At 36.3% G+C, this 21437-nt stretch overlaps 1 protein-coding gene across 2 annotated transcripts; it reads left to right on the plus strand.

Annotated features, from left to right (window-relative positions):
* Positions 1–141: 141 nt before the first annotated feature.
* On the plus strand, positions 142–20855 carry LOC117386397 (uncharacterized). Of its 2 annotated transcripts, XR_008649083.1 has the most exons (11): positions 233–504; positions 1128–1252; positions 4287–4434; positions 5350–5443; positions 6544–6713; positions 10558–10688; positions 10988–11141; positions 12689–12779; positions 16967–17048; positions 17377–17632; positions 20739–20855. XR_008649083.1 is itself a non-coding variant. In XM_033983755.2 (10 exons), exons 1-10 carry the CDS (start codon positions 435–437, stop codon positions 17470–17472), a joined length of 1161 nt encoding a protein of 386 aa, XP_033839646.1. In that variant the 5' UTR covers positions 142–434; the 3' UTR covers positions 17473–19853. The 2 variants fall into 2 exon arrangements, 1 of the variants encoding a protein (XP_033839646.1); XM_033983755.2 differs by lacking the exon at positions 20739–20855 and having other exon boundaries at positions 142–504; positions 17377–19853.
* Positions 20856–21437: the final 582 nt, after the last annotated feature.

Raw genomic sequence — 21437 nt, forward strand, 5'->3', positions numbered from 1 at the left:
ATTTTCTGTTCTGTCATTGTATCCATTGCGTGGTTTACTGTAGCTTTTGCCACACGCATAATCAGCTTAATGATTCATTTTAAATGACAGCGATTTCCTGGAGAATGGACGATGCCCCTTCTACGCATGCGTAATAAATGCAGGAGCACATGGGCAACATCCAGGTTCAGAACAGAACCCTTACCCCAAGCACAAAAGGATTACCAGTGTCGCGCTCATTTTCAGGAGGACATGCAGTGCCTTTTATTCTCGTGATACTTCGCGTGTCTGTCCCTGCTCCACGCCCTCTGCTTGGCTTGTGACTCATCGCACGTTCCAGGCAGTCGATACAACTCTCCTTGTCATTTGGATACATGTGTTTCTGTTTCATCGATCTCACTTGCTTAACTACAAAACTGAACTGTTGAAGTAACTGCGTGCGGAGTTGGGGGACAATGTGTGAAAAGGTTCCGTTTATTATTGGCTTTTGCGCTGGCTTTATAATGATTATCCACGCTGACTCAGGTAAACACTTTGTAGTACTGATAGCGTATTGATACAGTAAAGTTCCGTTTTCACATTGTGCAAAATAGTTATAGTGGGCTTTTAGAAATCTTTGAATTATAATTCTTTAATAAAAACTTAGATTATCAAAAATACGCCACTGTTAATTCTTCTTGTATATTTCCGATTGTAAGTAACCTTTTATTTTAATTTGTGAAGTGAAACATTTTTGTGCCAAATTAAACCAATGCTTTAGATCGTGAGGATATAGCGCTCTCATCGCTGAAACCAAGATTTACATTCTCATTGATAATGAGACGGATCCCTCGACATTTCATGCTCAATAAACTGGAGAGTGGCTTCGGTCCATTAGAGCGCTCTTATGCGCTATCAGGACATGGTAGAAGAGAGTGAACGTACCATTATCAAATCAATGTTCTTGTTCATTTTGATAATTTTTAATGCACAGTAGCAATAGAAATGTGTGAGCCATGAGGAAAAACGAAATGTTTCTGGGCTAGTCTGTGTGTTACTGCCCATATACATTCCAGTCTATTTAACCTAGGTCATAAAGACGTCCTTGCATAATTAATCACATGCATATTGAATAGACTAAATATTATAAGTATTATTTTATTTTCCAGTCCACCTCCTTCCTCCACTATCTGCTGAGTGGATCGACGACCTGACTGTCAACCTGTCCTGGTCATGGTCCAAAACTCTGCACCAAGATTGTTTCTGCTTCCAAGTCAAGCGCAATGGGAAAGAGGTATTAAGCAAGTGCCATCTGTAAATACACAAAACCACGCTGAGAGATTAAGTATTCCATTAAGATCCATGATGTAAACCTTTTGTCAGTGTCACATTTATTCATAAAGCACAAACTAGCACAAAATCTTGCAAACAGAAGCACAGAATACAGAAATCTTAGCTAAAAGCATAAGTTGAAGCTCAGCCTCTAACAGGCCAGTTAGAAAAAAATATAGAATGGTCACAAATTACTATATTGAATAGAGGTAGTAGTATCTAGTATAGTGTTGTCATGAGACTGAAATTTCAAACTCAGTTCTGATACTAAGGAATAGACGCAATAGTCAATACTGATTTCAATTGCATGAGGATAATAACAGTAGACAGTAGAATGTGATTTTCAACATTAAATCATAGGACTTTCTGTTGTATTACCATGTGGTGTTATTTATAACTATGTAATCCCTCCGTCGTCCTGGTATGTTCCATAATGGGTATATACAGTTGAAAATAGAAGTTTACATACACTATATAAAAAGACACATACACTTTTTTTTCTCACTGACATGAAATCAGATACAACAATTCCTTTTTTAGGCCAACTAGGATAACCAAAATTATTTATATTTGCTAAATGCCGGAGTAATGTGAGAAGGATTTTTTAAGGCAGTTTTTCTTTACTTTCTATATATTCAGAAGCTTACATACATTTCATTAGTATTTGGTTTCAACTGGACTAGTCTATGTGGTCTGCTACTTGTTCTGTTACAGCTTGTGGTTAAAGTTTCCACACAACCGCTCACCTTCTGAGATGTCCTCAGGTCTGGAGTGGGATGTGTTCAGGAAATGACCCAAAAGACAGAAATTCTGATAGTGTAATGGTATTTATTACAAAAACGGAGTATATGCCAATTACACACAGAAGTCTGGGTATCTCTAAGCCAATGCGAGAAGACCCCCGCACAGAGCAATTCACAAGTATTTATAATCATCTATAGAACACCTCCTTTACATAGTTTGTTTCTCATCCTCTTATCAAGAGATTTTACCATTTACAGAAGTTGGATGTGAACATCTCCATACTGAAATGTGGGCCTGTGAACTCATTCACCTCTATACATTCAGACTATATATTGCTAGAAGATGTACACATGGATCTGGGGAAAAAGACCAGATACCACATATTCCCCCCTTTGAGACTAAAGTTTCGCTATCAATGACAATCAATTAAATACTTAGCTTCTAAGCTATAATGGTGAGGAGGAGCATCACCAGCAGCAGCATTCTTACGCTGGAAAAAGACTCCTTACCGGCTCCGCTGCAGCGGCCATGCTATTTAGCTAAGTAGGCCGTTCCATTCTGGTATAATATAATAATAATATTTTGTTTATTATAGACAGAGGTTAAAGCAACATTATGTGAAAGAGCATATAAATGGTGTAAAACACAAGGGAATACAAGAAAATTATAAAACTCATTCGGCATAACAATAATTATGTTGATTATATAAAAAACCCAACTGACAGTCCTTTCCTTAGGTATCGCAGCTCTATCATGACGTCTTAATTCTCCACTGTCCATTGAGCTTTGTTTCATTTTGTTCATTCCATTGTCCATTTTGTCCATTCTAACACCACTCCCCATTGGTGTCTTGAAAAAACAAAAACACCAACGAGTATCTTGGAATCCAAATACAATCAAACACATAAACCTTATAAAAACATAAATATATAGTAGAAAGAGCACACATATAATAATAATGTGAGTTAAAAGAAACAAAATGGTTGAATGTAACAGATGTGAAAAATTATGTGAAGTATGTAAAATATATGAAATGTGTGTGATATATGTGAAATTGAAGTAGTCCCCCCTTGCACCAAAATTACACTTTTAAGTGGTCAGGAATTTCAGCGCAAAGATCAGTCCAGTTGAGTTTGTCATGTCTGCTGATGTCTCGTCCATGTCAGCCCAGTCATATTATTCAACTAACGTAGTATCAGTTGTTATTGTCATAGTCTCAACAGTCCTTGTAACAGGTGACGTTTCAGTCGTGGTATTACCTACAATACATATAAATTTATATAAATTTCTCTTCTAGATTCACGGTTCTCTCATTAATCATAGTCGTCAAAATAGATTTCACATGCAACACAGCTTTCAAAATAGATTTTGCACAGCATAGTACAGTAATAGTTCTGTTGGCATTTCCGCTCCTGTTGTAAGTAACTCATATGGCGTCATATGCAAATCACGCAATTCACTTAAGCAACAAACCATTAAAGCCAACGGAAACCCAATTCAAACCGATATGCTGACAGATTTTAGCAATGCGATTGTTCAAAACTCCATTCATTCTCTTGCAAATGCCCTGACTTTCTGGGTGATAAACTGATCATTGTTTAATGCCTAATTTTTGTCGAACTGTTTTATCACATTCTTTCCCATTAAAAGATGAAATTCTATTCTTCTCGGCACAAAAAATTGGCAAGAGAGTCTTGTCTCCCATCCTCTTATCAGGAGATTTTAGACATTTACAGAAGTTGGATACGTATACATCTCTATACTGGAATGTGGGCCTGTGAACTCATTAACTTCTATACATGATGTACATATGGATCTGTGGAAGAAGACCAGATACCACAAGCTCAACATTATCCTGAAGCTATTCAGTAAAGGTTCACTTATGTCCTGTGATTGTGACTTTTTTAGTATCTTACTGAGTACTTACTAAGTACTCTTACTTAGTACTTACTGAAATGAGTATCTAATTTCGATACTAGTTTGAGTAACGATTAATATCTGATTTTATTTTCCTAATTTTTTGACAGCCCTAATCTATTTGTAGTATTAATTATTTATTTTATTACGCAATTGATACACACAAGTTTTACATGCATTTTTCAGTTAATGGATACATTTTATTCTTGTATAATGGTGGACTTACGATTTTTCATGTGTCTTATAAAATCACTATATCCTCTTGATTACAAATTCCTGTTCAGTACGCTGTATATCATGGGAAGACCATTGTTTACGCTGTTGTTTTGTTGTAGCTGGGACGCACCCGTGAGACTTACTACATGGACGAACTTCTGATTGAGAGCTCTGATGAGTGGCTCTACAGTGCTGGCCTTTGCCCCTCCTGCGAGAACTGGACAAGCTTAGAGGCAGAGGTTATTGTTAAAGCTCCCAAAGCCAGAGGTAGGAAGGCAAAATAGGACTAAAAGTGCATATGAGAGGTTTTTATGTTGTTTTTATTATTACTTGGTTTGGTGGGGTAGGAACTGTGGTAAATATTTATTATAGTTTTACACCAGTTAAATCGTAAACAAAAACTTGTGGAAAAAAAGTTGATATGAAAAGTACAAAATACAGTGAACATATGCTGTATTCATGTGGTCCTCAGGAACTCAGGAAAATGGTTTTCCGACTTGAAAAGTGCACATAAACACTCGCACTAATTGATGTAACATTAAGTAGTTCAAATAAACAAATAACCTAACGTTTAGTCTTGAGAAGGCTAACAGCAACAACAACTCTTACTGGTTAGCTCTTTTAAATGGTGTTAATGAGCAGACTGAGTGATTTTATTGATGTTGATGTCAAAAACCTGACTTTTCGACATAAACGCACATAAATGCAAACAGGTCGGAATCTCGATATATGTTTTCCCAGGATCATACGAATCATTAATACCTCTAGCTATATCATCAACATGGACCATCCAAAATGCAGGGCCAATTTACATACAAGAAACAGATTTTTCTGACAGATTAAACCTTTATTTAACAAAATAAAGTTGGCATCATTTATTTTTGTTAATTTTATCACAACTACTGTGCAAATGAGAGAGGTTTTGGTTGTTGACAGTATGGTTGCTTGGTAACTTGTAGAATTACGTCTGCGTCATATCCTGTTCATCTGTTGCCAGTGTTCAACAAGGAGTAAAACCAGAGTAAAATGATAGATATCACAAAACTAGGCAAAGTTGTTAGTAAAATCTTAAAAAAAAAAAAAATGTAGTTACCATCACTATATTTATTAGTCTAAACTGTCATATGCTGTTTAATATGTTTTTCTGTGTACTAATTCAATTCCATGCCTCTTCTGTTGCAGCTGAGGTGGAAGACTTTAAATGCTATTTGTCCAGCAATAGCATGGACTGCTCCTGGATTCCAACCCGCATTTTTAATTTCTCACTATCCTACAGGTTAGTTGATATATATGGTTAATTAATCACTGGAAGTTTACACATGTTGCTTGCATATGTAAAGCAAAAGACGAAGTTTGAATCTGTCAACTGGACAAATCGTCGTAAGAGTGAAGACGTTTCACTGCTCATTCAAGCCGCTTTTTCAGTTATGATCAGGTTGCTGGTGGACACTGCCTTATGCCTATCTGAAGTGAGGGGCTAAACTAAATAAACTAAATCTGTAAAGCTTTATTTGAACGCTCAGTTCAAAGAGGGTAGCACAAAAATTTCCCCTACATATCAGCCCAAAAATATCGGCAGAACTTATCAGACATCAGTTTCTCCACATTCTAAACAATCGGTATCAATATTGGCCATGGAAAAAAATATATTGGTCAATCGCTAGTCATGTTTGCAAGTGATAAAGTATGCTAATGTAGTGGCTCTGCCATATCATTGCTTGCGTGCATGAGGAATATATTTGCATTGTATCTTTGTGCGTGCATGCCTCTGGTGCTTAGTGTTCCATAATGTTTTGATATAATGTTTGCAATTCTGTCATATCAATATTTTTGCATGCACTGTTAGCTTGTTTGCATAGTGATGTTTGGGAACATGTTATCTCTCCTTTAGACAAATTGTGAGTGTGAGCTTTGCATTCAAGTCTGTTAAAATAAATGTTATAGAGGAGCACAGTCTCACGCAGTCGCACGCCTTCTATATTTAGCCTACCTTAATTTTTAATAGTAGTATTTGAGATTAACTTGCTGGTGCAAAAACAATATTGGAATTTTTTGTGGTGATAAAAATCAACTTCACTTCTACTGAAAACCTTCAAGAAAAAACACAAATAATTTCACAAACTAGCTATTAAAGAACTTTTTTGTTTTTACTTATATGAAATTGACAAAAAGTATTTTAACATGTATTTTTCATATAATGCAGCCCTACAACTGATGCAATCAAGCTTTACTGGCCCATTTTTTAAAATTTGAAGTCTGTAAATATACAGTGTATATACATATACAGCTCTGGCCTCCTCCAACTTTGTCAATACTGGTGATAACTGAAACCCATAAATGTACAATGTTTTACTATGCACATTTTCCTTGGCGCAGAGAGTGTGGCTCGAAACCAGAGCTTCTGAAAAAAGGGTTTGAAAAGTGTGACCAGCTTGGATGGAGTGGACGGAGACAAGTGTGTCATCTGAAAGGCAACTTCCTTCAAAAAGAACTGTGCATGGTCGCCTCTACCTCTGACGCAATCAACACCTTCAGAGCCCCAAAAGGTATAAGAGATTTTACAACAAATGCCTCTTAATCGTACTTTGGCTTTGATTTTGCACTATTGGTTAAAGTTTTAACTGTGTAGGCGGATTGATGTAGCTGTGAGCATCAAAGAAAAAGGAAATTAAGACCTTTTTTGACGACATGTTACACAAAAACTGTAATGATTATCCAAACAAAATGGATAACTACTGATCTCTAGATGAGGCATGTAGAGTGTGAGCTTATTTTGATTAAAAACCTACGAATAGATAGGTTTCATATACAGTGAGGCAAATAAGTATTTGAACACTGTGATTTTGCAAGTGCTCCCACTCATGACATAGTGACATAATCTAAAAAAAAAATTTGAAATCACATTGTATGATTTTTTAAATAATTTATTTATATGTTACTGCTGCAAATAAGTATTTGAACACCTGAGAAAATCAATGTTAATATTTGGTACAGCAGCCTTTCTTCGCAATTACAGAGGTCAAACGTTTCCTGTAGTTTTTATCAGGTTTGCACACACTGCAGGAGGGATTTTGTCCCTCTCCTCCACACAGATCTTCTCTAGGCCAGTCAGGTTTCTGGGCTGTCACTGAGAAACACAGAGTTTGAGCTCCCTCAAAAGATAGTCTATTTGGGTTTAGGTCTGGAGACTGGCTAGGCCACTCCAGAACCTTGATATGCTTCTTACGGAGCCACTCCTTGGTTATCTTGACTGTGTGCTTCGGGTCTTTGTCATGTTGGAAGACCCAGCCATGACTTCAATGCTCTAACTGAGGGAAGGAGGTTGTTCCCCAAAATCTTGCAATACATGGGCTTTGGATGGTACTCATCATTCTTCTTCCTCCAAACACGGCAAGTGGAATTAAGACCAAAAAGTTCTATTTTGGTCTCATCTGACCTCATGACTTTCTCCCATGACTCCTGGATCATCCAAATGGTCATTGTCAAACTTAAGACGGGCCTGGACATGTGCTGGTTTAAGCAGGGGAACCTTCCATGACATGCATGATTTTAAACCATGACGTCTTAGTGTATTACTAACAGTAACCTTGGAAACAGTGGTCCCAGCTCTTTTCAGGTCATTGACCAGCTTCTCCTGTGTAGTTCTGGGTTGATTCCTCACCTTTCTTAGGATCATTGAGACCCCACGAGGTGAGATCTTGCATGGAGCCCCAGTTCGAGGGAGAGTGACAGGTGTCTTTATGCAGCTAACGACCTCAAACAGGTGTTTCTAATTTAGGATAATAAGTGGACTGGAGGTGGACTTTTTAAAGGTGGACAAAGAGGTTTTTGAGGGTCAGAATTCTAGCTGATAGACAGGTGTTCAAATACTTATTTGCAGCAGTAACATACAAATACATTATTTTTAAAAATCATACAATGTGATTTCCTGTCAATGTGATGTCTGTCACAGTGGAGATGCACCTAAGATGAAAATTCCAGACCCCTCCATGATTTCTAAGTAGGAGGTCTTGCAAAATCACAGGGTGTTCAAATACTTATTTGCCTCACTGCAAATGTATTTCAAAGTGATGGCCGAAATGCCATCCAAAATGGCAGACTTCCTGTGTGTTTACTCCATACAGCATTTTCAGGGTTATTTTCATGTGTCCTGTGACTCTTCCAAATCTCACTGTTGTATGACAAAGTACATATGTCTAACATCCTACAGGGGTCACTTAAAAGGTGAAGCTATAGAACCATTTTGTGTGGATCATGTAAAATATTGTTATGGAGAAAAAAAAAATCACTAAGATGGTTGACTGCCAATTATTGTGTGTTTTGATGAATGTTTAGTGGGTCTTTCCCTCTCCAATGCCTGATTTGACTCACAGCAGCATTCACTTTGAATGGGTGATTTGGATGACCCTAGCACCAAAATAGCACTGAGCATTACGCCTGAATTATTAATTGAATCATTGTCAGCCAGTGTATAAGTGAAGCAAATTTCAACCTGGTTGGATTAAATGTGTGCCTGTAAGATTTTTTGTTTTTTTGTTTTTGTTTTCAGGAGTCTTTGTCCCCTTACTGGCCAACTGTGAAAATGCCATATGTCTGTAATAGATTATTTTCTTCATCTTTTGCATAGAATTTAATCCCCAAGTTTCGTAAAAAAAAAAAAAAAAAAAAAAAAGATGGTAATGTTGACATTTCATGTATAAAGGGGGGTGCTATAGAGCTCCTGCGGTTGTCATACAATCCCAGCATGCACCTCCAAGCCCCATACTGGCTGAGATAGTGATAGAGAATTCCCATAGAAACTAACTGCGTCTGCTGTAAATAACTAACTTTATGGGAGTTTCACAGGATTTTCATTATATATCTACGGACAAGCTTATTAGTGTGTCATGAGGCACGGGCGAAAGTTACATCGGACAAGCTCATCCTGCTCCTGAACCTCTGCACAGTGTCTAAAAATCAGGGCTGTGTCTTTACACAGGACTGTAAGCTGTCGTCTGTGAGGCGTGAGCAGTGTTTGTTTTTAACATTGTTCCGCAAGTGTGACGTTTATTTTAATCAATGAAAAATATTATTTTATTTTAATATTTCAAGATCACAATAATCTTCCAATTTAAACTGCAATAAAAAAGAACTAACACAAATAAAATACACTTCAATTAAATACTTTAAATGTATTTTCCCAAGCCATGCAGAGCTGCAGTAAGGATGAAAGAGCCGCATGTGGCTCCAGAGCCGCATGTTGCCGACCTCTGCTCTGTATCAAAGAGGAAGCCAGCCATATTGGATGGCATTTCTGCTGCCACTTTAATATACATTAATGTGAAACCTGTCTTGTAGGTTTTTGTCCAAATGAGCTCACACTTGCAATGCTATCGGTCATGATTGAGAGGTAGTTGAGATTCAGGGGCAGTCGCAATTCCACAAAGGTCTCATAGGAAGGGGGTGTGCACGGGGGCGAGGGCCATCATTACCACTTGCGGCTTTAATTATTTTTAATTTCAGTTGGCATCAGCTTCTAGACAGAGATACCTACTTTTTAAACACAGAACAGTTTTTCCAGTTAAGTATTTACATATTAGTGAAGGTCTTGACATGCTGTGTATGATTATCTATCCATAACTTGCTGTCCGGTGCCTGGACTTGGCTAATTTCCAATAGACGGATGGAGCAGAAAGTGTGGCTCTGCACTTTTTGAGAGTACCAGAACTAGCCAGGTGGCTTCTTGAGAAGGGTCTATACTGTTTCAAATTTGAGCTCTCCAGGCCAATGTTTGAGGCTGTGAGAAGTAATCAAAGAAACATAAAATGAAGGTGTTTTATGCATGCATGCTACATGAAAATAATGGGCAGTAGAAAAAGGGGGAAAAGTAGTGCAAAACACAAGGAAGCCAGTTTAAGAAGATGGCCAATGCACTGGCTAGCTATAATCATTTTACCTTACGTCAGAAACTTGAGGAAATAATTAATACGTGGGGGAGTCAGGGAGAACATTTGGTACACAAAGAAAGCACCAGATGGAATGTGGCAATGATCCAACTAACAGACAGACAAAATCGATAAAAGAACCCATTTGAAAGAGATATGTGTCATGGGCATATAAAAAAATGCAACTAGAAAAGAGCAAAGAGAATAGAAAATATCAGTGATGTCTAATCACCTTAAGAGACATTGGATGAGAACAAATCAAGGCAAAAACAACACCAGAGCCAAATATTTACACCAACAACTACGAACCAGGACAAGAGAGCATACATCTTGTCTAATGCCTGGAAGTTCTGAAGTGTCAGAGAGTATGGGGCATATGATAAGATGAAGAAGAGTGGTGGGATATGAAGTGATGGACATTTGGTGGAGTCAAATTATCAATACATTTTTTTCTTTGTTTTTGTAGCCCTGAAGCTTCCAAAAAAAATGGAAATATCGGAAGAGGGGCCCAACCTTAAATTGAAACTGATGCCGTTACAAGTGCAGATATCCTCTTATCTTTACAATATCTGTTATTCAGTCTGTGACAAACCCAGGGTAAGTACTATCTAAAAAAAAAAAAAAATAAAAAAAAAAAAAAAAAAAAAAAATATATATATATATATATATATATATATATATATATATATATATATATATATATATATATATATATATATATATATATATATATAATGTATATGTATGTGTATATATGTATATATATATATATATATATATATATATATATATATATATATATATATGTATATATGTATATGTGTGTGTGTGAAACTATATATATATATATATATATGTGAGAAAATGTGAAACTCAATGTCTGTTCCCTTGTAAAGATTTGTTTGGAGTACCAAATGGAGTCCCAAATGGAAGAAAAACACATCAAAATACCATATGATAAAAGCTGCCAGTACAAGTTCTGGTACAAGGTCCGCACTGATCCCTCAGCCATAGAAATCTACAGTGACCTCAGTGAGGAGATGGTTTATGGTGAGTCAGGATGCTGGTGACTTTTTAAAAAAATACATACTGTGCTTTTGTCTTCTAAATGGCTATAATCCATGACAGCCGTGGATCAGTATGTTATGTTATAAATTGCAATATTGTTTTAAAATGACTTAATAAAAGAATCAAGTCTGCTAGCCTTTGGATTAGAAAGTTATTTCCGCCTGCCTCTTTACAGTAAATCATTGTAAGCGTCATTACAACAAATTGCCACTTTGCCTTACCATGCTGTCAACCCCTTCTATAACTGCAGATCACACTAATGAGCAGCTGATTTTTATTTTATTTGTTCCGAAATGGCACAAATGAATGGCACGCAATGATGCAGTATCCTACATGTGACACCATTTAAGGAAATGGTAACACATGGAAAACGATGAGAGCAGTGAGCGTGTACCTGAGCAATGATTAATTAGTCTCTAATACAGGAGAGTTAAGAGAGATTACACAGATCAGTCTAAATACAATTTTGGGAGGGTAAATGAGAAAACAATTATAACATGGATAAAAGCTCATTTAACCGAATCCTAAATATGCAAAAAAAAAAAAAAAAAAAAATATATATTTTTTAAAAAGGCCAAAAATACTAAGTCTCTTTTAAATTATAAAGGCTACATCAATTTATTGTTTTAATTTAGTTTATTGTATAATACAATATTAATCTTAAGCATACACTGTTTAAAACTCCAGAACTAATTCTCTGCTTCTTGCCCCACCCCTTCACTGTGGCATTCTACTGAAGCAGGCAGCAGATTTTCATTTATGCTGTTTTTATCTTAAATAAATATTTAAATATGCAGGTATATTTATTTATATTTAACATTTGCACATGACTTTTCAAAGAATTGCAAGAGCTATAGAGCTATAGATAAATAAAAGGGGATAAATAAAAAATATTTTCTAAGCACTGAATGTAGGACATTTCCCTGTGATCTGAAATACACACTTCTCCCATATTTTACACAGATGCGAGGTTGGTCACCAGTGAATCTCCCAGAGTTTAGATCGGCATGGTTGACAGGTGGATTTGTCAATCAGGGACACGCATGGTCGTATCCGTATCAAAACAAATATAGCTGCTTATGAGGAAAAACGATTTATGCAGAATCAGTGAGGTGAGAGAAATGTGATTTTGTTTTTAAACGATAGGGGACCATTGAGCTCCTTTATTTCACGCCTCATGAGTCACTGGAATAAACTAATCTGATTGGACATTTGCTTCTGGTTCAAGACGCGACGGAGGGAGTAGTGACCAGACTGATATTGCCCTATATACAAAATACTGAGAAATATCATTCATTACCAGGCAAGGACAACACAGGATTACTCAAACATGGATCAATTAGTTCAATCAATTAAAATTCAACTATGAATGGGATAAACATTTTAACATAATTAAGCACTTTCAGAAGTAAATGTTGCATAATATGTCCAATTTAATGTTCTATTGTTACTTTTAAAGAGAAGCATACATTTTCAAGTTGCTAGGTTACTGTAAAAATAAATATTTTTGCATCCCTTGTGTGTGCTAGGTTCTACTGACAGGACCCTGACTGTGGTGGCCATTGTGATCCCCATAATCATCTCTCTCTGCGTCATTCTGTCTTGCATCTGCTTCAGGAGGTAGGACTTTTGTAAACTTGTACTTTCAATCACAATATTTTTTTTCCCCAAATATCTTTTCCAAATATATCCATATCTGCAATTCATTGTGTTAAGGTCATGCATGTCCTTCAGAACAATTGGTAACACTAGGTTTCACTCTTTATAATAAGAAGTTGGCATTAGGAATTACTTTTGCCTCGCTGCTTCTCAACACTCCAGTGCTTAATTAGCCCACCTTAAATGCCTAATCTTTCCCTTAAAACATATAAATTTTTAACATTCCAACAACATAGCCATGCTGCTAGTTTTTCTAAGAAGGCTTTGCTCCCCAACTGACAGTGGAAAGCATCTTCTCTTTAATAGGCCTATCACTATATTTACTGTATCAACGTATCATTCAATAAATGATGGGTGAGAAATAATTTTTGACAGTCAATATTTATCATGGGTACTTTTTCTTTGTACTAGTGGGGAACTTTTTGTTTAATTTCTATGACTAACACTGGTCAACACTAAATTTATTGTCTAAGATTTTTTAGCTGATTTCACGTCATATGATGCAAAATTCTGTTATATTTCTTGCTATAAACAAATTCTGAAGATTTTGCATGTGCCAACTTATGACTAATTGTTTTTTTTTATATTACAAGTGAATGAAATGGCTTTGACTAGAACAGTGCTTCTCAATTATTTTCTATCATCTATCTATTTAATTAAATATCAAATAAAAAAATAAAATTAAATAAAGATCAAATGAATAAATTAAAATTAAATAAATATCAAAATAATACATTAAAATTAAATAAATATCAAATTAAAACAAGTAATTTAGCAATTTGGTACGCCACCTTATATGACACTCAGTGCTTGCTGCTTTAAGTGACATTTACAAAGCGGGATAATTGTTGGCAATATTTGACATGTTTATGCTGAAAAAAACTCCAGCGTCTTATCAGCATGACTGAGGTGTAATGAGGTGGCGCCTTAACTTATTTGGCTTCATACTGTCCATTTTCAGACACAGCAGACACCGGTCTGTCCTCGTGTCCCACCGAGTCACGGTGAAGCCAAGTGCTAAATACGCTTCATCAGACTTCCTCGTCTTATTTTTCGGGTGACTTTACCTCCGTCTATATCTGCCTTTCTTTTCATCCCTGTTAAAATGTTTTCCATAGTGTCTCTTTAGCAAAAATGTTTCTTGTTCACTGCCATGTGTCACGATCTGTTCGCTCTCTCCTGTTCTTTGCTGTGCGCGCGCTGCATACAGTACTACAGTGTCATACGCGGAGTCATACGCCCCACTATTTGAGAACCACTGGACTAGAAGATCTTGCAAAAATAAGCCTGACATATTCTGCTACATCTGCGGTGAATACACCAATGTTCCTAACAGGAATCAAGTCACAAGTTTCATAAAGCGTGCTTACCATGCTTATTTTGGTATTAAACTTGGTGACCAAGATGAAGCTTGGGCGCCACACATGGCATGCAAGTCATGCACCGAGTGTCTGCGTCAGTGGACTAAAGGCAACAAGAGTTGTCTGAAGTTTGGAATTCCCATGGTTTGGAGGGAGCCGACATCAATAGCTACTTCTGGGCTATTGATGTGACTGGGATCAACAGAAAGAACCGAAGCAGCCTCAAGTATCCTGACCGTGAATCAGCACGTCGTCCTGTAGCTCACTGTGATGAAATTCCAGTACCTGTCTTTGTAGAAGTTCCTGACATCAGTGACAAAGATTCCTCCAGTGTGGTTTTAATGATGATGCTCCACATCCTTTTTCCCAAAAGGAGCTAAATGTTCAGGTTTCCTGAGAATCTGGGATCACTGAGTGATGAGCAGGTGGAGAGATTCCATCAGGACATAAGAGAGATGGAGACCAGGTATCAGGGACGCTGGGATGCAGTCATGATGGCTGATTACTGGTGGACTCTGAGAGACATCCCTGCTGCTGAGCATTCAAGGGGTTCATAGAAACAGAAGTTCATGTCCTGAATTTTGCACAATGATAACGTAACGTTCCAATTTACATGTACTTACCTTTATCAATTAACATAACATAACATTTAATTAATACATTCTGTTAGAAAACTATTTTTTATCTCCTAAAACATTTTTTGGATGAGAAATATTAAAGAAAATCAACTGATAATGTCACAAAATTGTAATCAATTTAGTCAGAAGATCGGATTTTTCAAAATCAAATTAGCATAAAAACCTGACCTGACTGAGAAAAATGGATATCATTTTTGGATTCAGCGGTGCTAAATGGTCCTAATTCAGTTGAAAAAACACAGGCAACTTTCAAAAATGTTTTTTTTTTTGTAACCCAGTGTAATTATAGATATATATATATAGATAACAAACTACTTAAGTGATTTTTATTGTGGCCATGTTTTATCTATATTTTTGTTAGCAGTTTATGGCATTTCAAAATAATGTTTATGCATACATAGTCTAAGGGCCAGTATTAGGCTTAATTGGCCTTTTGGTCTTAACATTGATGTTGCCATACATACACTTAATTTCATGCTCTAAACAACCTTAGGTGTCCAAAAATACTTCAAAGCGTGAAAAACAGAACTAGTTTATTTTAAAGAGTTAGCATTTCGAACATCCCAATATTTACTCACGATGAGTTAATAAGCACTTTTCACAATTTTCAGAGACCAAAGGAGTTTTGCTGTCACAATAATGCTAACAACAAGCATGCTAACCACATGCTTCCTGTTACTTGGACAATAAATTGCTTTTAAATAGATGCAGACAGAACATAACAGCCTTATTAGGGATGCACCGATCCAGCTATTTTTAGTTCAAATACTGATTCCAATACTATAGTTTTAAGTATCTGACAATACCCAGTATTAACCGATACCAATGCAGAGACTGAAAACAGCATTTATTTCCTTTAAACTAAAGTAAAATAAGACAAAACTCATCCAAATGTGTTATGTAACTTGGTGTCAAGCTATGGCAAATGTCCTTCGTGGTTATAGCAATCAAGCCAATCAAAATATTATATCTTTTGAATGGGGAAAGGTCCTTTATGATCCTCAAAGTCCTTCAAATCAGGAAGGAATTGTTTGTCTGAAAACCATGAATAAAATATATCTGTACTGAGACAAGACAAACGCTGCACAAATACATGGAAAATATCATGTACAGGCCCTTTAAAGTCCTAAAATATGAAATGTACAAATTCATCCATAATTGTTTTTTTTTTAAGTCCAAATAAAGCTTTAAACATCTCCTTTCCCTTTAAGCCAGTGTAGACAAATCCAGGCAGGTTGCTCTATGTATGGAATGTGGATTGACTGCTTGATGTTGAACTTGTGATAAGGCTGTAGGCGTTGGCTTCCAGCAGTTATTAACTTAAGCTTAAGTACAGGTTCGCTTGTTTTTATATAGAAACCTTTTACTTATGGCCTGATAAGTAATAATATCAAATTGCATATTATTTATACTCAGAGTAGTACAAAGAAAAACTCAGTTTAATCTCTCTTTTAATCAGAACTGTAACACATTTCTTAGGTGCACTGTGTAACTTCTGGTGAGATGTTCCCATCTGCTTGTCTCCTTGGAGATGTTATTGCTATTAAACATAGCTATATTGTATTTATTCAATTACAGTTTTTCATAAAATATACCCTGAAAATGTCACCTCTCCACAGATCTGACCTGCAGATTGTCCTTCTATGTCACGTGTTTGTCTCCATAGAACAGGATAAATTTAATATTCTATTGTGGAATATTCAAGGCAAAACAACAACATATATGGAGACAAGCAGGCGGTGTATCCTCCACCTGAAAAATTACGTGGCGCACCTTTAAAGTATTTGCAAATAAAATAGATGGTAATATATGTATTTCATGGTGTCAGAATGAAACACTAAATATTAGGACTAAATTGGGCAGGTGGTAACTAAAATGGAACTTGAATGTTTTATGTCACAACAAATGTTCATTAAAACTTTAAATTATCGTTGAAATTGAATACTTTTATTTTCTTGTGATATGGACATTGCAATAACAATATCCAATAGCAATAGAATAGAATATAAACATTATAACAATTATTCTCCTATGGATTCTTGCATTTAACCACAACCAATCTTACTGTTGCTATTATTACTACACTCTAGTCTATGCCATTGCAAAAAAATAAAATAAAATAAAAAATAATATGCATGTTCTTTTGCAGGCACAGGGATATCATATGCCCTGATGTACCAGATCCTTCAATTATATTTAAGGAAATGATCAACGGCAACAAAGAGATAAAGGTATCACTTGTCTTTACACAAACCCCTTAATTATCAGCATAGGTGAGTAGTATTCAAATACATTTACTAGAGTACTTTTTTACTTGAGTACATTTACTTTTATAACAAAGAGATGTTTTTAAATATTCTCTATATAAAAGCCTTCAGTCACCACATTTTAACTTTTATTTGGTTAAAAATGTGTTTTAAAAAATCTCAGTGTAATCTCAGTGTGTTTGACTAGAACTACTAAAATAATAATCCATTACAGCCCTATATTCTACCCACAACTATTTGTTTTATTAATTTTTTATTCCCTAATGCAATAACTTCCTATTTCTTTTTTCAGCCTAAGGTGCACATGTACACACCTGTCCAGGAGCCTATTGAACCGATCATCATTGTACCCCACATTCTTCCCAGCTCTGAGCTTGTGCCAACATGAATCACCCACTCCACCATGACTAAATATAAAAAAAATATTCTCAGGAAGTATTTGACATGTAGAACACTTTGGTTTCGGGGCTGTCTGCACTGCAAATTCAAATGGAAATATTGGGTTACATCTTAATACCAACTGTTTGTGTAATCCCTCAGTTGTTCAGGTACGATCCATAGCAAAATAAAATGTAATTCTGTCAACTGCACTAAAGTTTTAGAGTAAGTGGTCAGATTGCTGGTGGACACTGCCTTATATCTTTGTGAAGAGAGGAGTTAACTAAACTTAAACTAACACACCTATTTGTACAGTTTCTGTTTGTTAGCTAGGCCTGTTGAACTACATTATTGTTGAACTATTATTATTGTGCCTGAGTCATAATTACCATTACCATTCAGGCCCCTAATGGATGCTCTAATAAGGGGCCCGATCTGTTTTAGAACTCAGCACTTCTTTGGGTATGCAAAATATGACTCCTCGTGTCCCACCGGAGTCACGGTGAAGCCAAGTGCTCCATACGCTTCATCAGACTTCCTCGTCTTACTTTTCGGGTGACTTTCGTATGTCTCATTACCTCCGTCTATCTCCGCCTTTCTTTTCATCCCTGTTAAAATGTTTTCCATAGTGTCTCTTTAGCAAAAGTGTCTCTTGTTCACTGTCCCCCCCAGGGGGGCGTGCCCCACTATTTGAGAACCACTGACTTAACTAAAGCACCACCAAACAGTAAGCAAAAAAATGCATATAAAATGTATATAATGTATATGTGTGTGCGTGTGTGTGTGTGTGTGTGTGTGTGGGGGGGGTGTGTGTGTGTGTGTGTGTGTGTGTGTCAAACCTACTAAAATCTAGTTACTTTTTCCTCCCAGATTGATTCATTTTACCTGATGTTAACCACTCATCAATCATTTTATATTGTTGTCAGTTAAAAGACTTAAAGTGCATAAGTGCATATAACAGGTTAGACTACTCATTTCACTAAAACATGGTTACCATCATTATATTTCAGATTATACTACACTATAAATCTTTTAATCTATTTTAATTAATTACTTATTTTATTTTATTTTGGTGAATTTATAATTTTACTTCCTGGCTGGACATTTGCTGGCAGCCAATGTGATATACGTAGAGGTAATTCCATAACGGTTATCTAGGAACCACAATGTTAACACAGGCCAAGACTTGTCTTAATGACAATAGTTACGATTAGATGACAACAAGTCTATTTTGTTAAATCTGTGCTAAATCTCAAAAAAATGCCTTCCTTCTTTGTGCATAAATCGTCTCTGTATTTTGTATAGAATGTTCTGTGTTGATGACATAAGTAGAGATAAAAGTCGAAAGGCTTTTTTTTCCCACAAACAGCAACTTAACTGATGTAAAACTATAAACTATAAATATTTACCACAGGTACTATTCCACCAAACCAAGTAATAAAAACAGGAACACCTGTTATAATCCACTTAAACTTTCTCCAGCTAAACTCAGACAAGACTGAAGTCATCATCTTTGGCCCACAGAAAGTGTTAGCTGTCACCTCCAGTCTCTCTCTCTCTAAAACCTTCAAATCAGGCTAAAAATCTAGGGGTAATAATGGAGTCAGGCTTGAACTTTAACAGCCACATAAAATCAGTAACATCTGCAGCTTTTTACTTCCTAAAAAACATTGCAAAAATCAAAGGTATACAGTCAAAGCCAGACTTGGAGAGACTTATCCGTGCATTTGTCTCCCGTAGGTTAGACTACTGTAACGGCCTGCTCACTGCCCTCTCCAAACGAGAGTTAAGACAGTTGCAGTACATACATAATGCTGCTTCTCGAGTCCTGACTAGAACCAGGAAGTACAAGCACATAAGCCCTGTGCTCAGGTCTCTGCACTTGCTTCCTGTGGCTCAAAGAATAGACTTTAAAGCAGCTCTCCTTGTGTACAAGCAGTGATTTTACTGTCCTTATTCTGTAAAGCACTTTGAATTACTTTGTGTACGAATTGTGCGATACAAAAAACTTCCCTTGTCTTGCCTTAATGCCATGAGATAAATGTAGCAACTTTGCAGACTCAGCCCCAAACAAATATTCATATGGTTCAATGTTTATGGATTTTTATTTTGGATATGTATCTCAAGTAAATCTCACAGTTATATAGACCCTTGCACTCGATCTGAGATTATGACATCATCAAATTCTAGAACATGAACGCCTTAAAGACAGAGCTCAATTCCTCCACTAAAGTAAAAAGTATATAAAAATACAGATTTTTTTATTGATCTTGTACTAAGTTGTGTAAATGCTTTTAAATTATTTATAACTATTTCTGTGCACTCAGGTCAATGTTATGTGTCGAGGTTTGTGTCCATTATATTATTAAAACACACATATGTTTTGTCTGGAAGAACAGTTAAGTGCTTGTTTAATCAAGGGGGTGGGGTGGGGGGTGTTGGTGGTATTTTGTGTGAAAGGGTTAAGAGCCGATTTAGGATCTAATCATAATGGTAATTTTGTACTGACCCCAAGACAACATAACTGTGCGGTGGCTCCATCTAATGGTACGGAAGAAAACTGCTGCACGATTCTCCTCTTTGACGTCGACAACGATAGGCCAGAAATCGATTAATTTAATCTTCGTTTTTACATTGCGCAATTTAAAATGACACATTTAACATGGTAATAGTAGGAAGTAATTTAATACCATTGGGCTAGTGAGCATGAAAAACCCACCTAGACATAGTAATAGAAACAAAAGTCCATTTAGTAGAACTCCCATGCAGTCAGGAAAGCATAAGGTAAACTAGAAAAATACCACAAACTGACTGACAACTTTGGCTTAAACTGGTTTGATGTTTCAAGTACTAAAAATAATTCAAGGCAGATTTGGTATAATAATTATATAGACCTATTACTAATAGTCACGGTGTTAAAATTAAAGTAGTAGTAGTAGTAATAGTAGTAGTAGTAGTAGCAATAGTAGTAGTAGTAGTAGTAGTAGTAGTAGTAGCAATAGTAACAGTAATAGTTGTTACTACTATCTGTAGTAGACCTAGCAGTAGAAGAAGTAGTAGCTGGCGTAATAGTTCTTACAGTAGTTGGTGTAACCTATTCGTAATGGGTGAAGTATATCTTTATATATTATTTGTAGTAGCTTTTGTAGTAGTGGTAGTTGCTGTAATACTTGTGCTATTTGTAATGGTAATGGAATCTGTAGTAAGAGGAGTAGAAGTATTTGTAATAGTGGGAGTAGTAGTAGTAGTTTCTTTTTTACCCTTTTGGCTTTGCAGTGCATGCGCATTGGAGTGCGTTTTTCCAAAAAGGAGAAGTTGATCGCTGTTCACCCCCCTCCTCCTTCCCTTGCGACTCAGTCTCAGTCAGTTTCCCCGAAAGAGCCATAAGTGAAAGTAACGGTAAATACAACACACATTATTTTTTGTTTCGGCCACATTCTTAGACTTTGGTCAAACAGTTTAATGGGTATGTGTGTTTTCTTTTTCAGAAACGGAAACGCGCGCTCCTTATGGCACAGGAAATGGAATAACCTGAAAAACATGACGGGACTATTTTTCAGCGTGGAATTTCTACTGTACTGCTTTCTAACCACTGCCGCGTCTCTAAAAGGTAAGCACATTAAATTTTGTTCGCTGTCTTTTACACATTTCTGCCTATATTAAAACATCCCATGGACTTTAACCTTCAGGTTTTCAAATGTGACGTCATTGCAGGGAAACGCACGGGAGTTTAATTAGCGCATAGCTTATAGTATACTGTACCGCATAGATACCACATTCATTTGGATACAGGGACTAAACACATTTACATACTTGTCCAACTTTTTGTCTCGTTGACTGATTAGAATTGTCTTTTACCAAACGCATTTGTGTTCTACATGTAGTACCGTCTATGGTGGAATGTTCAGCAGTTTCCATGGTGACACAATACGCATAAGCAAAGACAGCCAAATAGTCTGAAAATGTAAGAAAAAA

This window comes from Periophthalmus magnuspinnatus, chromosome 18 (assembly GCF_009829125.3).
Source record: "Periophthalmus magnuspinnatus isolate fPerMag1 chromosome 18, fPerMag1.2.pri, whole genome shotgun sequence".
NCBI classification, from domain to species: Eukaryota; Metazoa; Chordata; class Actinopteri; order Gobiiformes; family Gobiidae; genus Periophthalmus; species Periophthalmus magnuspinnatus.